This window comes from Rattus rattus, chromosome X, assembly GCF_011064425.1.
Source record: "Rattus rattus isolate New Zealand chromosome X, Rrattus_CSIRO_v1, whole genome shotgun sequence".
NCBI lineage: Eukaryota > Metazoa > Chordata > Mammalia > Rodentia > Muridae > Rattus > Rattus rattus.
In genome coordinates this window covers 81,693,232-81,710,705 of record NC_046172.1, presented here as the reverse complement: position 1 = coordinate 81,710,705, position 17,474 = coordinate 81,693,232, and the positions used below count along the sequence as shown (strand labels likewise).

The 17,474-nt window shown below is 39.9% G+C and overlaps 1 protein-coding gene across 1 annotated transcript; it reads right to left on the bottom strand.

The window, feature by feature from the left end:
- Positions 1-6,022: 6,022 nt before the first annotated feature.
- Positions 6,023-8,580, bottom strand: LOC116888025 (heat shock transcription factor, X-linked member 3-like). Its single transcript, XM_032889435.1, has 3 exons — positions 7,983-8,580; positions 6,380-7,007; positions 6,023-6,141 (listed from the first exon to the last, which is right to left on the bottom strand). The coding sequence occupies exons 1-3, from the start codon at positions 8,508-8,510 to the stop codon at positions 6,023-6,025; spliced, it is 1,275 nt and encodes a 424-aa protein (XP_032745326.1). The 5' UTR covers positions 8,511-8,580.
- Positions 8,581-17,474: the final 8,894 nt, after the last annotated feature.

Below are 17,474 nucleotides of genomic sequence, written 5' to 3'. Positions count from 1 at the left end.
CAGCATGTAAAAGATTACAAATTGACCCAAATTCTTATCTCCTTGTACAAAGCTCAAGTTCCAGTGGATCATAGACCTCCAGATAAAACAACATACACTGAAATTAATAGAAGAGAAAGTGGGGAAGATCCTCAAACACATAGGTATATTTCCTGAACAGAACACCAATGGCTAATTCTCTAAGATCAAGAATTGACAAATGGGATCTCACAAAATTGCAAAGGTTCTGTAATGCAAAGGACACTGTCAATAGGACAAAACAGCAACCAACATATTGGGAAAAGATCTTTACCAATCCTACATCTGATAGAGGGCTAATATCCAATATATACAAAGAACTCAAGAAGTTAGGCTCCAGAGATTCAAATTATCCTATTTTTAAAAAATGAGGTACAGAGTTAAACAGAGAATTCTCAACTGAGGAATTCTAAGTGGCGAAGAAGCACCTAAAGAAATGTTCAATATCCTTAGTCAGCAGGGAAATGAAAATCAAAACAACCCTGAGATTCCACCTCACACCATTCAGAATAACTAAGATCAAAACTCAGGTGACAGCAGATGCTGACGAGGAGGTGGATAAAGAAAAACACTCCTCCATTGTTGCTAGGATTGCAATCTGGTACAACCACTCTGGAAAATCAGTCTGGAGGTTCCTCAGAAAATTAGACATAGTACTACCAGAGGACCCAGCTATACTACTTCTTGGCATCCACCAAAAGAAGATCCAAAAATATAAACGGACACATGTTCCACTATGTTCACAGCAGCCTTATTTATAATAGCCAGAAGCTGGAAAGAATCCAGATGCCCTTCAACAGAGGAATGGATACAGAAAATATGGTACATCTACACAATGGAGTACTACTCAGCTGTCAAAATCAATGACTTCATGAAATTTGCAGGCAAATGGATGTAACTAGAAAATATTCTAAGTGAGGTACCCCAGTTACAAAAGAACACAAATTGTATGAAATCACTGATAAGTGGATATTAGCCCAAAAGCTTAGAATACCTAAAAAATTACACAGATCATGTGAAATCCAAAGAGAAGGAAGACCAAAATGTGGATGCTTCATTCCTTCTTAGAACGGAAAACAACATACTCTTGGAATGAAATATAGGGACAAAGAGTAGAGCAGAGACTGAAGAAAAGGTCATCCAGAGATGCCCTACTTAGTGATCTATCCCATATTCTGCCAGCAAACCTTTGCTGATGCCAAGAAGTGCTTGCTGACAGGAGCCAGATGTGGGTGTCTCTTGAAAGGTTCTGGCAGAGCCCTACTGATACTGTTGTAAATGGCTGCAACTAATCACTGGAATGAACAAGGGAACCCCAATGCAAAAGTTAGAGAAAAGACTGAAGGAGCTGAAGGGGTTTGCAACACCATAGGAAGAATAACAGTATCAACCAACCAAACCCCATCAGAGCTCCCAGGAACTAAACCACCCATCAATGAGTACACATGGAGGGACCTATGACTCTAGCCACATACATCCCAGAGGATAGCATTGTCTGGCATCAATAGGAGAAGCCACCTTTGGTCCTGTGAAGGCTTGTTTCCCCAGTGTAGGTGAATGTCAGGGTGTTGAAGTTGGAGTTTGTGGGTGGGAATGGGAGCATCCTCATAGAAGCAGGGGGAGGGGTATGGGAAGAGGGAGAAAAGGGTATAACATTTGAAAAGTAAATACATAAAATATCCAAGAAAAATAAGCCTACTAGCTTGAGTATTAACAGGTCTCTCTATCTGACCTTCATATGCCTATGTGGTTCCCCTTGCCAGAAACATAAAGAGATGTGACAACCAAATTTAGATCTCCAGAGTCAGGAGCCAACTAAAACTTTTCTTTTTAAATGTTCTTAAAGACATTTCATTGAAGTGACATGAAACTGGCTTCTACTACTAATAAAGGTTACAATAAAATGAAATTCATAGTCTTAAGAATTTGCCCGAGAGAAATGTAATTATTTGTAAGTGAAGGAGAAAGGCTGAGTGAAAAATCTATGTCACCTTCAGACACACCCCTGTGACTTCTACCTCATTTCTTAAACTGTGAGATTAAGAAGAAAGGGACTCCTGAATGAAGGCTTTGTAATCACACTTCAAATCACCATAACAGTGGATATCTATGTAGATTTAATTGTTGACTGCCATGAAGCCAGCTGCTCCAGAGTTTCTACCTTAAAGTTACTTCACTGGCCTTCCATCATGATGGACTATGATGTAAACATCTAAGCCAAGTAAGTCCTTTCCTCAAGTTGCTTGTGGTCAGTGCTTTATCAGTTACAGAAGAGCAAAGTGAAACAAAGACTGACCTTAGGTAGGTGAGTAGAGGGAATGGTAAGGAAGAGTCCCTACAGGACCCCATCAGTGAAAGGAAGGAAGAAGCCACTGAGGAGAATGGAATCTATCTCACAAAGGAGAACATTTACAGCATTGCTGTAGACTGCCTTAAGATTAATATGAAGTCGGAGGGAGTACTTTGATATTTCTCTCAAGGGCACATAAATGCCACTATATTCATTCTGCAACATGGTGTACTGATTCCCCTATCATTGGCCCACAACTACAGGAGAAGTCTGAACCTTTACTTCCAGATTAGAGGACCAGTAGTGTTCAAGTGATAGGCAGAAGGAAGGAACTATCATAGAAAGAAGGAGCCTTGTATTAGACTAGCATATGTGGAAAGAGTGATCAATGACTTGAAGGCCCTGGCAACATTCATGGATTCTCCCATGAGGAAGGGACTCTCTGCCCCTTCCCTCAAGTCCATCCCATAATCCTCATTTTCTGGAGCATTTTGGGCAGGAGAAGTGCATCTCCTTAGAAAGGAGATAACAGTCCCTTTTCAAACCAGCATTTATAAAGTCTTCCTCCAATTCAGCCCAGCAACTCTATAAGACTCTTTGAGTATGTCTACCAATGTCTAGCCCTGAATGTTGCCCCATAGCCCTCTTCTACATATACTACAAAGCACATTGGACTACCCACAGTTTTACTTCAACCCAAATATTCAAAATTTGTCTGACTCCAAACACCTCACCTTAGAATGCACAACTACTCTACCACTGTCAACTTTGTCCTTGTTCATCTGGAAGACCTGAAAACTCCTTCCAACTCCTTCCTCAGGACACACAGGCCTACCCAGTTACTCCAGCAGACACTTCAATTCCACCTCTGAAATCTCAACCAGGCCCAACTCCTTCAGCAGCTCTTCTCTACATTATATCAGAATTCAAAGTAAAATTCCCTCATACTTTCTAGGTCCCATAGATTTCGCATAATAGGTCAGTATTCATGACCCCATCTTCAACTCCTACCTCAACAATGCAGTCGAATAGAGTCTCCTAGTAGTCAATTCAGTTTAATATATGCTGTATAAATGGATTCATAGTCCTTGATGCAGAAGTGGTGGCTTTGTGCCTGCTTGGCTGAGTATGTATTGTTTTCACACATTGGGGCACTGGGTATAAACTTATGTGTAGGTACACATGTTGTTATGTATCTCTTTATACTTCTTGTATAAAAGATGTCAGAGTTTGGATAAAAGTATTAAAGCTTATGCCTGGGAATACTAGTCAACTCTTGGACAGTCTCAGGAATCCACAGCAGCAGTGGTACCATGTGAACCTGATCATTGCCACATGTTCTCATACATGGCTCTGGACATTCCGTGTGTGGGAGACATCCATCCTTGTACTGGAAACCTGACTGGGAATCCTGGGAAGTGGAAGACTGCTTGTCCATGGTCAAAGATGAAGTGAATGCAAGTAGATGGTTTCTGGGACACAGCAAGAGAGAGAAAGAGGAAACTTTGGAGAAGATCCTGTGAGCCTGACCCTCCATAAACTCACATCTACCTGTAGTTTTCCCTATTGAGTGACTCAGTATCCATGTAGGACTGGCCAGAGGCCACCCTTCCCATCCTATGCCTCCTATCAGCATTTGACATCCGCTGTCCATCTAAATGTCAGTATGCAGAGACCGAAAGCCTCAGTTCTTCTGCACATAAAATAGGCTATCTTTACCTTGAGGTTGTTAACAAAACACAAGATTTTGGGAACTGCAAGGGCTGTGGTCGGTGATACAATGCCTTGTGTGTTTTGTCAATTGCATTAAGAGCAATGGGATTCATTGCACCAAATCCTTGCCTCCACCAGAATTGAAGAGATGTCTCCAGTCTGGTGAGATGTTGTTTTTTCTTTGTTTAGATCCTCATTCTTGGGAGAATATCTCAGTCCACTAACAGAAGATATTTTCTGACCCGTTGATGGGTCCCTCATGTGGTCCAGAAGCAAGTCAAGGGTGAGGCAATCCTTTTTATTTTTCAAGAAATCAGTTGTCATAAGAGTATTGGTGGCAGTGACATAGAGAGGCATGAGAAGCAGTGGAACAAAGAATGTCCCTCAGTGTTAATGCCTGCTCACACAGTTATGTAGCCATTGGTCTAGGCCAAGTGGTTTCACTTCTGTGTGTTCCCCCATTGAATGGTGACCTTTGTCATCACTTGCCACACATTGTCCTCTTAGTACTTTCCTCTACAAGTGTCTATCCTGTCCTTCTAGGTCCCTGAAAGTTCCATAGACAGAATCCAGTTATCTCAGTGTCAGTCTTTGCACTGACTCTCTCATCAAGGAGATGTGCAAGGAGAGGCACTGGATCATCAAGTTCAATGGAGTGTCAGGTAACTTGGAACATGGCTTTGAGTCTGAAGGGCTGGGCTCTGATGTGTTTCTGCCCTGCCCCAAGGGAGTCTGAGGCAAGTAAGCATTGCTAGTTCCTCTGCCCAACAGTTTTATGCTGGGTTTGCCCTAAAATGAGCCACACTGTGTATTGTGTTAGTGTTCTCTGCTGTGCTGGAGAACTGGACCATCAGAAATTAAACACTCATAGAGATGGCAACACCATGAAACAGGGTAGTGGACAGTGACCCTTAGGGAGATTCAGGCCTTGTCCTGACCAGGGTGCAGATTTGACAGAGCAGTGTAAGATGTTCCCTGGGAGTGTGAGGAATCTGTAGTTTTAGAGCTTGGTTTCTTGGAGTGGAGGCTGTGAGCACTTCAGACATGGAGGAGGAGGCAGATGTGGTGCAAAGTCAGAAGCTAAATAACAGCCCTGTCAGGTTTGGAATGCTGTGTATTCTCTAAAGCCAAGGCAACATTGAGCGACCTGTGGCTTGCAGAGAACAGTCCACCATGTCTGTCCAGACCCATTCATACTGCTATGCTCTCACAAATGGGATGGTGATGAGGACTTCTCTCCTGCTTGGCTTCTCCGGCCTTGAGGACACAGTCCCAGGTACCTTGGCATTTATGGAAATGGCATACCAGGAAATGACATCTGCCCTCAAGCTTCCTTTGGTCGTACTGTTGTCTGAATAGTAGACATAAATAGTGTTGCCTGTCTGCCCTGCCCCCCACCCCTACATGCACACACACACCATGTATGCTTCCTTAGCCTGATATTTCAGACCATGGTCAGGCACTGAACAGACATCAATAACCTGGCAAATCTGTGGTGAAGAGAAGAACCCATGGAGAAGCCCAACCATGTCCAGTCCTTTTGTATGCAAGAGCTCTGCATAGAGGTTCCCCAGGACAGGGGGGTGAGTCACACCCAGATATTTATCTTAAATATCCTAAATGCAACTCTGATTCTGTGAGGTTGGTTAAGAAATTTTAGGTGTCAGAAATTTTGTAGCAACATTTTGCAGTCTCTTTTGAAATGTTTCTAGTGTCTGTCTTTCTCATGTGTCAGGCAATTACCCACTGCCAAGTACTGAGTGGAGGGGCCTACATCTCAGGGGTCAGGTTATAGTAATATTCTTCCTACAGTAGGTAAGCACCTTAGTTTCTAGTGTGCTTACCCAGGGCTAATGGACACTTAGTAGGGACCCTCAGCTGCTTCCCAGAAACTTCCTGGCAATATCTGCTGTAGATGGGGACCCAGAAGGATGGAATCTCATGTTCTGAGACACCTCAGTAATGTCAGGGTACACCAACAGGTCAGTAGCCACGCCTTCTTCACCCTGATGCTGACAGCATAAAAATGGTGCTGCTGTCCATGAAAGAGCTGGGCTGACCCGAGTGTGTGGAAGGCAAGGCTTGGGAACAGAGCTGAGGGTTAGCATTGCACACAGATTCTAGACACAAGTTTAAGATGTTAATGAACTACCACACGTTTTAATTTTTAAGTAAGAATTAAACATGTCCTTTTACAGAGAAAATGGTGATTTTTCTACACTGTAGTGGGCCCTGAATTCAAGAACATGTTTAAGTTTTTTAATACCATACAAATTACACACTTGTTATTTGAGTAGTGATCTTCCTCATCTTCCTCTTCCTCCATCTCCTCTTCTTCCTCTTCCCCATATTCCGCACCTTCGTAATCATCTTCCTCATCATCTTCCTCATACTCATTGTCATCTTCCTCATTTTCCTTTTCCTCCTTATCATCTTCCTCCTTATCTTCATCCTCCTCCTCCTCTTCCTTCACAATGTTCTTCCTTATAGATATGGCTGAGAGAGCAGTTTTCAGGATAGATCTGCATAACTTGTATAGAGACATCATGGAGCCATATCCGAGGACCCATGAGGAGCTGGTGAGCTCATTCCCAGCCACTTCCATCTCAGCAGTAGCTGCTGGATAATCTATATCATTACCTGGAGATCCATCTTTACATGAGTTACACATATCCTGATATGAAGAGTTGTCTGGGGCACCTACAGGGATGTTGCTCTTCCTAAATGGACAGGAAGGTCCCTTGGAAAGGTTGCCTGCAGGCGCCTCTTTGTTGCTAAATGCCTGCTGTAACTTCATACCACCTTCCTTGGCCTTATTTACCTTGGTAGGTAAAAGCTTCATCTTCATTGGACTGGGTCCTGGGTCCTCACCACTTGTGAGAAGAGATTGTGCCTCACATACCTGAGCTGCATTTCTCCATTTGCTCCTCTCAATATTCTCCAGGAGCTCTGGCTTGTCCCTCTGGAAATTGAAGTTATAATAGACCTGAAATGAAATGGACTAGGTTAGGCAGTTTGAAATGCAGCTAAACTGACCTCACCACATTCTACTGGTCTTTTGTGGAATGGATAAAATGGCCGAAGTGGCCGGATAGAGGTGATATGTGCTGCAGTAGGACTCCCATAAAGACCAATGACTCATAAAGATGACTCATAAAGATATATGTGACATTAACTGGCTTCTCAGACCCTGTCTGCCTGCCTGCCTGCTTGCCTGCCTGCCTGTCTGTCTGCCTGCCTACCTGCTTGCCTGCCTGACTGTCTTGAATGAATGAATGAATGAATGAATGAATGAATGACCTATCTGCCTGTCTGCTTGCTGGCCTGCCTGCCTGTTGGCCTGCCTGCCTGCCTGACTGACTGACCTATCTGCCTGCCTGCCTGCCTGCCTGCCTGCCTGACTAACTGACCTATCTGCCCAACTGACTGCAGCCTATCTGCCTGCCCTGACTAGCACTTGCCTGACTGAACTGACTGACTGACTGACTGCCTGACTGCCTGCCTGACTGAGCCTGGCTGACCTATCTGCCTGCCTGCCCCTGCCTGCCTGCCTGACTGACTGACTGACCATCTGCCCAACAGCTGACTGACTGACTGACCTATCTGCCTGCCTGACTGCTTGCCTGACTGACTGACCTATCCAACTGACTGACTGGGACTGACTGACCTATCTGCCTGCCTGACTGCTTGCCTGACTGACTGACTGACTGACTGACTGCCTGACTGCCTGCCTGACTCCCAGACTGTCTGATTGACTGCCTGATTGACTGCCTGCCTGACTGACTGCCTACAGATGTCCAAAGGGCATTTAGAGTTTAATGTCAAAATCTATTAGTTTTACCTTTCAGTAAACAACACCCTCTGCCATCTGAGGAGCTTTAAAGTACATCATGCGTGGTGTATGCAGATAAGAAGATGTTCTCAACATAAAACATGGGAGACAAAGAACTTTGTACTTTACCATTGTTTTACTGTTGTCTCCAGAGCGCAGTGCAGAATTCTCTGGGTCAATCTTTCTGAACCCATGCATGTAGAGCTGGCAAATAAAATTCTTAAAGCTTTCTATTTCAAAAATCTTTCCTGCATCCCTGTGCTGGAGGACCTCTCTCTGAAACATGTCTACTTCAATGACTACGTTGTCTCCGTCCTCACTCCAGTTCACAGATTCAAAGGCCTTGTTGTGTGCTATCATCCACAGCTTCTTAAGGAAGGGAAGTCTCAGGAGGTCGTTGTCACCTTCCTCATTGGCTGTAGGCTGTCTTTGGTCTTCAGGTTGGAGACTTTCTTCTAAGGCTGGGTCTTGTGCACTGACTAGGTTACCTGACTCCAACAAACCTTTCCTTGAACATACGTGTAGTTGAGATGAAGAATTGGATGCTGTCTCTTTGCCTGCTCCTTGTCCAACAGGAAGGTCCAGCTTGGTAACACAGCGCTCACCCATATTCTGACTGGCCATCAGGCTTACTCTGGACTGCAGAGCACTAAACATCCCTCAAGGGAATCCAGACTGCCTATCCTTCCAGGAGAGGTGCCCTACAAATAGTTGCCACTGAATGCTAGTGTCAATTGATGAAGTCATTATCCTCTTTGTTTGTCACATGATGTCACAAGGTGACTCACAGTCAGTCAGGAGAAGGATCCATGTCTCAGTGTAGGGAAGTTGTCAAAAATTGTACAAAATTGAGCATATTTCCAGAATAGTCTCCTGTGTTTTGACAGGCACATGTGGCCCACTCTGCATCAATTGACAAACACATACTATTTTCTCTCTCACTCCTCAAGGGGTGGAGGAGGGCAGCATGTGACTGTTTCTACAGACTCCGTTTTGCTCAAGGTCCAGCCTCCAGTTAGTGCATACTTCATCAGTACCAATACTGTTCAGTGATGAAGGGATGGTAGATGGCTCTACCTTCAAAAGCAGCATGGTCTACCCTTGCTTCCGCTCCGTGCCTATCCACTACACACCCCTCTCATGTCTGGCATTGGTCTCTTCCAACTGCTCTTAGTGGATGGGTGTGACTGTTCACATAGGTCTGAAAAGGAACGTGTTACACTACAAGTAGGACAGGATGTCCCCTGTGTAGTGCTATGCCTAGGTAGGAAAAAATGTGTGTAGTTTATTCTAAACACTTATGTGATTAAAGGGCCACATGTCCTTGAATTTCCATGTACACTTCAGCTTGCCACCAAACCTTATTCTGGGGTGTACAATAGAATTGCCTCTGGCTTCCCTCTCTTCTCCAAAGATGACATTTTCCTGTTCTGTGACATTCAATTTTCTGGCCTAACTTAACCATATTTAATTATCCTGAGGAAAGATTTTGCTTAGCTAAAAATGACTCAAAGAAGGAAATGAGGACATGAAGAAGATATTGTGCAGATGTCTTACAGCTGACAATCTTTCAAGACAGTAGGCACGGCCCAGGTTCTAAACTCAGGCTTGCTGCATAAGAATGGGACTTTTACATACTTCCTAAGCCTTCAGTCATGAACTGTGATTCTGGTGCTGGTGAGATGCCTCAGCATGGACAGCCAAGCTTCACAAAGCCCTGTTCTCTAGACTGAACCAACATGGTGGTGGGAGGACTGTAACTGTGTATTTCCTTTTAAGTCCCTGCACTTATAAGATAAGAAATCAAGCACAGCCCAATGGTATGTCCTTGCGTGGTTTGGATTTCATAGATTTCCCATAAGAAGTTTTGAGCCTTACTTACAGAGCACTATCTTATGCTTTTTTACAGAAAGTCTTTGTTTCCTTTTTAAAATATTTCCAATTATTGTAGAATTATATTACATCTCTCCCCCCTGAGGTCATTTCTACTTATTAGCCCTCCAGCCCCTCATTTACCCCCTCTCCAGATGTTTGCAGTTGCCTTCACCTTGAACCATTTCCAGCCTTACTATTATCAAGTTGATAACATCTTTCATTTAATGATAATTCTTAAGCACACATAGGGACACACACACACACACACACACACACACACACACACACATACACACACACAAAGTCAAACAAAACACCTTCTTAAGCATGAGAATGATAAATTGCTTTGGCCTTACTACCGGAACTACTCAGGGTTCCTGTAAGGAAATGCCTGAGGCAGTTTTTCAGTGCAATGGTTTTTATTTAGCTCCCAAGTTTGGGGGCCTTTACTGAAGTTTACATATCCTGACAGAACTAATTGCTCACAATTCAAAGCAGGAAGGAAAAGAGACAAAGTGTGCTGGGGTCCTACATTTCTGTCTTTAAAATTCTGCATCAAATTCAAACTAAATATTTTGCTTTTACCCATAGGCAAATGCCATTCTCATCCTTAATCAGAAACTTCTTTTTTGCAGTAAATGTAAGCTGAATATAGAGACTCAGCTGTTCAAGAAGCACAGAAAAATTAATGGTTGAATGTCCTAAACAGGATACCTCTACCATCCCATCTGTAGTAGTTTGAATATGCTTGGCCCAAGGATTTGTGTTTTAAGAAGTGTGGCCTTGTTGGAGGAAGTGTCATTGTGGGTGTGGTTTTGGAACCCTCCTTCTAGACCAAGAGTCAATTCTCCTGTCTGTCTTTGGATCAATTGTTGAACTTTTGGTTCCTCCAGCCCCAAGACTGCCATGTTCCTGCCTTGATGATATTGGACTGAATCTCTGAATCTATAAGCCAGCCACCAAGAAATGTTGTCCTTGTACCAAGATTCTCATGCTTCCAGTTTATTCAACAGAAAAGCGATTAGGAAATTGCCCCATGTGGTGGCTGGTGGTAGCTGCTCTGTAACAGTTGGTGGTGGCAACACTTGTGAAGTAATTTTCTGTATCATGTAGGAAGGACAAGTATTTTTCCATAGGTTGCACCACTGAAGTTCATGATCTGATACATAACAGAGGTTTTCAAGGTTTCTTTCTTTTTTTTTTAAGAAAAAGAGGTTGTTAGAAAGATTTATTGAGTTGACAAATGATTCTCATATGTAAGAGTGAAGCCATTTTCAAAAATAAAAAAAAAGTATGTCATAGAAATAGGACAATAGAACTGGAAGATAAAAAAATCAAGAGTTATCTTCATCATGGTCTCTCTTCCCAGCAATGGAGACCCTAACTAACATACCATCTAAAACTGTGGGGAAGAGGGGAGGAACATTGAGGAAGAGTCAGCAGGAAAACGCCAGAGCCAGATGATGATGTGAAATGCTATCGTAAACTTATGACACAGCACTTGCAAGCATATCTTAGAGCAGCTGTGGTGGTTTCTGTGCCCTGAACCTGTGTGAGACTGGGCCTTTAAGCAGCCAATCTTCAGTTGGGGAGGGATCCATTCATGGGGCTTGTCTTAGTTTACTTTGCTACTCTAGTGATGAACAACATGCAAATGAGCAACCTAGGGAGTAAAGGCCTTATTTAGCTTGTGATTCCACTGCTCACCTTTGAAGGAAGTCAGGATGGGAGGCAGATGCTCAAAGCCAAGCATTGAACAGGGTCTCCATTGGAGTAGTTAAAGAAAGGGTTGAAGGAACTGAAGACTTGCCAACCCCATAAAACAATACCTACCAACCAGAGCTCCCAGGGACTAACCACTACCCCAAAAAGTATACATGGACAGACCCATGGATCCCAACTGCATATGTAACAGAAGATGGACTTGTTGGCACCAATGGGAGGAGAAGCCCTTGGTTTGCCAATCTCGATCACCCCAGTGTGGGGAATGTCAGAGTGGGGAGGTGGGAAGGTAGGTGGGTGAGGATCACCCTCACAGGGAGAAGGGGGAGGGGGGGACGGGATGGGGGTTTATGGATGGGAGGCTTGGAAAGGAAAACATTTGAAATGTAAATAAAACTTATCCAATTACAAAAATAAAGTCAAGAAACTGGAGGCAGACACTAATGCAGATGCCATGAAGAATTGCTGCTTACTGGCATCTGTCCTGTAAATTCAAACATAAGTTAAATAATTATATTATTCAGTGTTTCTATTCCTATGAGGAAACATAGGAATAGACCATGGGTGGGAGAGAGGATGGGGAGAATAAACGGTGACGCAGGATCAGCTGTAGTGAGAGCATGGGAGAGAGAATTGAAATTGGTCCTGTGGGGCAATTGCTAGAATGTGCCATAGATCTGGGATGGAGGGAAAGACACCCTGGGGTCTTTAGAGGTGACTTACACTGAGATTCCTGGCAGTGGAGAATAAGGCTCCTGAAGTGGCCACTTCCTGTTGCCAGGAAGGACTCCCAGTGGAAAGACAAGGACAGCAACTTAACCCACAAAACCTTTGACCCAAAATGTGTCCTCCCTACAAGATACTCAGAGCCAAAGACAGAACAGAGAGTGAGGAACTGGCCAACCATTGGCTGCCCCAACTTGAAACCCTTCCCACGAGCAAAGACGAATCCCTGACACTATCAATGACACTCTGCTATGTTGTAGACAGGATTCTAGCATAACTGTCCTCTGAGAAGCTTCATCCTCTCTCCCACCCAGTTCCCTCCCCTGTCCACATTCAATAACTATTTTTATATAATGTTTTTTATTGGAAATATTCCTTTATTTGCATTTCAAATGTTATTCCCTTTCCTGGTTTCCTGTCCATAAGCTGATGGAAACATAGTGGCTTTTTCATTTAGTAATATTCATGCAGTATTCTTCCGTATATTTTCTTGGCTTGATATCTCATTGTTTTTTGATATTAAATAGTATTTCATTGTGTACCTACTAATAGAAATCTTGATTGCTTTCAAGGCTGCCTGCCAGCTATTAACAAAGTTCTGAAAGCACATGTGGGAAGGTTTATTTTTTATATGCATAAGTTTTAAATTCACATGGATTATATAATAAAAGTATGTTCAGCTTTAATCTATTTCTTGTTTTCCTGTTCTTGCAGCTTGTAGTAATTTGAATGAGATGTCTTCCATAGGCTCTGTGACTTGAATACTTGGTCCTGAGTTTCTATCCCTGTTTCAGAAGATTAAGGAGAAGTATTCAGGCTGGAGAAAATATGACACCTGGGTGGGCTTTGTGGTATCAGAGCCTTGCACCATTCCCAGTGCTACTTTTTTCCTTTGGTTTTCTATTCCTGTCGAAATTTGGCTTCTCAGCTTTCAGCTTTCTTCTCCAGTTGCCATATTTGTTGCCTGCTGCCCTATTGTCCCTGCCAATGTGGACTCTTACCTTCTTTAAACATAGCCCCTAAGGTGTTTTCTACCTGTTACATTGTATATCGTGTTTTATCAGAGTAGCATAAAAGTCAGCAACGTGAGGAGCCTATGAATCCCAAGATTAAAGTACCAGCATGCTACATGTTTTCAATATTTTTATAAGAACCTGGGTAAAAGTAAGACATTTGTCTAAATTCTTTCTGTCATAAATTCATAAATGATACCAATGTGCATAAAATAGTTAATAGTGCTGAGTATGCATTTTCTGAGTCTTTGTGGCACTTGAAATGTTAGAATTTAAGGAAGTACTTGAATTCTACAACTTGAATAATTAGAAGTTATAACTTCAGGGAACTTTGGGTAATAAAAATATACCACAATTAATGAACACTTAATGAAAAAATTATTCTTGGATATAAATCAATTGAAGAATAATTGACTAGCATTGTATGGTCCTAGATTGTACCTTTAACATTACCAAAAGTCTACTAAAATAATTTATTCATTTTATTTTCAATTTGATTTAAACGATTACTTGGTAGGTGATAACTAGTATTATAAACTTTGGTCATAAGCAAGGATAAATATTAAGATCAACTTTTGAATTTACAAATGTTTCCAATATTTTAACAGAAGAAGAAGACAAACAAAACAAGTATTCTGTTGTGAAGGTCATGTTTGTTTTTAGTTAAAATTGTACTATTATATTGTTGAACAAAACTCTTATCTGATTTCACTTGTTCAAAATGAACCACCCAAAGGCTCATTTTGGATATGAGGCAGTTCACAAGTAATTTAAAACAAGGCTAGATAACTGTACAAATGATTTAGGAATCCATAAGGAATCTCTAATAATAATTTTACTGTGTGCCATGTTATTTAAAGTAGATTCATCACTAATATTTTTCACTCTTTATTTTACCAATATGTTTGCGTTTTGATTCACTCTAGTAAATTGTAATTCAATTTTATCCTCATACTTAAAAGGCAAGTTTAATTTATAAATATTTGGTTGGGCATAAAAAGCTTAGGATTTATGCATGGATATGAATAAAGTAAAAGAAAATTGGGTTCCAACTAATTCAAAACAGGACATTTAGAAATTAGAGGAAAAAATGCATTCAGTTTCTTCCTAATTTAAAATATGATCACCTTAATAATTTATAAATATATGCTCCTCTTTCCCATAAAAAACTGTATTTGTGTAAAAGTGAGGAAGCAGTCAATTGAAACCATACTCTAACATGCATGATAATTAAAGTATCATTCTATAGTACACTATATATTTCTACTTAAAATAACATTTTAGTTGTGATTTTAATTAGTAAACCACAGATTTTTAAAATCAAACATTAATGTATAATTGTTGAATTGATTTTATATGAAAAATAATTCATTTTATTGATGATGGCTTAAATAATGGTCACCATTATTTATGTTCTTTTTAGACAAAACTTATAGTAGGGATACTTATAGTAGGGATAATTGACAATACACTAACTCTGATATTAATCATACCTAAGTTCCTGTTCAGAGATATTAAACAACTTTAAGAAAACATAATTTATAACTGTTAGAGTTGAGACAAAAACACACAATCCATTACATTCAGATTTTGAATATTTTCTAATGTATAATGACATTATATTGTTCAAGTAAATTAAAACCAGAAGCTAGGATCTTGTGTACCCTAGATAGCAGTTTTATTCAAAAGGAATGTTTGATTCGATTGAGATGATGGCTGAGTATGCATTGAAGGCTTAGCAATTTCTCAACACAAACATTTAGCAAAAGTCAGTTGGAAAAAATATCAATTTCACATGTGAAAGCAGAAAGCAAGTTCTGAAAGCTTTTAAATATGGTAAATCTCTAAACCATAAAGTAGACAAACATATTAATGAAGGAAACAGCATATAAAATTACTTTTAAAAGTCTTTGATACAAAACTAATTTCTCTCTAAAACTGGAGAAAACACATACAAGGCTCTTAAAATTAAAAAGATTTTCTGGGACTACTTCATGAGGAGAAATGTAACCAGGTACTTTTCAGTAATAATAGAGAACAGTCACAATCAGGATTACTCCTAACAAATAAAATGAAGTAACATAGAATAAAATTAAATATCCATCACTTTTCTATTCACTGTAATTATGATTTCCAAATGTATTTGACAAACTCTCTATGAGAACACAGCAAAAATTATTATAGAAAATTCTCAATAGGCAATGCAAAGTCCTACAAGTTGTCATCTGATATCCACATCTATGCCATGGACACACACATATGCAAACATGAAATAAACCAATAAATTTTATAAAAATAACTTCCGGAGTTTTGTCAGTATCTAGAATTGGCAGTATAAACTGTTTTTTCTATAAGAATTATAAGTATAATTAAAAAGAAATATTGACATGTAATTTCAGCATAAATATGAGTTAATAAAATTAAAAATACTTATTATAGAAGTAATAAAATGTATTTGTGTATATGTATGTGTGCACGCATGCCTACACATACATGTGCATAATATTAATGGTAGTTGTTATTATACTAGTAGTATTATCTATGGATTTAGAACCATGATGAACAGAGCAACATGATGTTAAATCAAGCACAAGAGAGGACAAAGTAGGAAAAATTGAAGTAAGCATGGGGTGTATATAGCTGTTGTTATACTATTCTGGCAATCAGCTTTAACGTACAACATTTATGTGGCTATAAATTATGTATTGTAAAATAACAAAATATTTAAAATGTAAGTAAAATCAGAATGTATACGTTTATGAAGTTCAATAGTTCCTAAGTAGTATAAACAAATCAAAATAGATATCACAGAATAAAAACGCTGAAAATCAAATATAAGGAGAAAGTCTTAAAACGTAAATATAACATAACATAACATACAAAGGTATTCCTAATGGTGTATACAATGAATTATGCAACAATATATTCTGGTGATGAAAAAAATAAGTTGTTGTTTAAGATTCAGTGTTCCATCATTTTGGGAGGGAAGGAATTAAAAGTATAATATCATATTGGGACATAACATCTTCATTCACCATTAAATAACTATCAACCATTGAGATTAGACTTGGAAAGGAACAGCAAGCAGAAGTACAAAACAAAAGAAGAGAGGGAATCAATGGTGAGAGAAGTTAACCAGGAAAGACACAACTCAAGCAAGATTCAAAGGATTTTAGCACATAGAAGTAATGATTTGATAAGACCTATCTCTTGTGAACACTATTTAGATGTGAAACATTATCAGAACATATTTATCTCTTTCCACAATGTCAGAATTTAATAAATTCACAGGATATGATGATTCAGTGGAAGCAACTTTTTCAGATATTCCTACCCTCCTTGCTTACTCTGGTTGAGACAAACATGGATTCTTATATTTTAAACAAAATTATTATTTTTTGATATTGTTAGAACACACATTGCACATCACTCAGAAAATATATTGCTCTATACGTTTATATGTAAGCTACAGAATGTAGAAGATCAAAGGTTCTATAATTCCTAAATATAATGAAGCTGAAAGAAATGAAAGTGGAAACGTGTACAGTTTGATCACAAATCTATGGAGTTGGATCTAGATGCATATGCAGGAATAAGTCAGATGAAAGAATGAGAGCATGGATAAACAAAAATGAGTGACTAGGAGAATGGATGGAAAGCAGTTCACTAGGGCACCTCTCCATCAAGGACTGAATTGAATAGAACAAGCAGGAATTCTTTCCCTGTAAGTCCTTGACATACACATCAGTGGGAGACATTACCATCACAATGCTAACTGTACCCCGTTTCCTTGGTATGTTATGTCTGACAAGTTCTTGGGCCCAATTTTCTTGATACAATTTTAATATTTCATGTTCCAATATAGTTCCAGTTAACTCCAATAAATTTGTAAGGAAACACCTTTCTACTCCCAGGAATAAGTAACTTATCAGTCTGTGCGCCATGGTTGGTGACAGTGTCCTGCCAAGTGCACAATCCTTCTCTAACCTTAACATTGAGTCAAAAGTTGACTGAATGACAAACAGATATTTAGAATTTCTTCACCATAATCAATTACTAGTGAAATCTATAAAAATATCTTTCTCACAATAAATGCTTTAGGATAGGTATTTTAAAAAATATTTTGGTTATATTAGTGTATTATACAATTTTATACTAACATGTAATATTACATATTGTATACATATATCTAAGGCTATTGTCTTGTTGCATTGTTACTAAAACACCTTGTATCTTCATTAATTTCCTAATTATATAATCTGATACCAATCAATCCAACATTTTT

Coding starts and splice junctions, on each gene's coding strand:
- LOC116888025 (XM_032889435.1), bottom strand. CDS start 8,510: ATGTTTAGTGCTCTGCAGTCCAGAGTAAGCCTGATGGCCAGTCAGAAT. Junction 7,008..7,982: donor GAGACAACAGTAAAACAATG/GTAAAGTACAAA, acceptor ATTTCATTTCAG/GTCTATTATAACTTCAATTT. Junction 6,142..6,379: donor TGAGGAAGATGATTACGAAG/GTGCGGAATATG, acceptor ACTTGTGTCTAG/AATCTGTGTGCAATGCTAAC.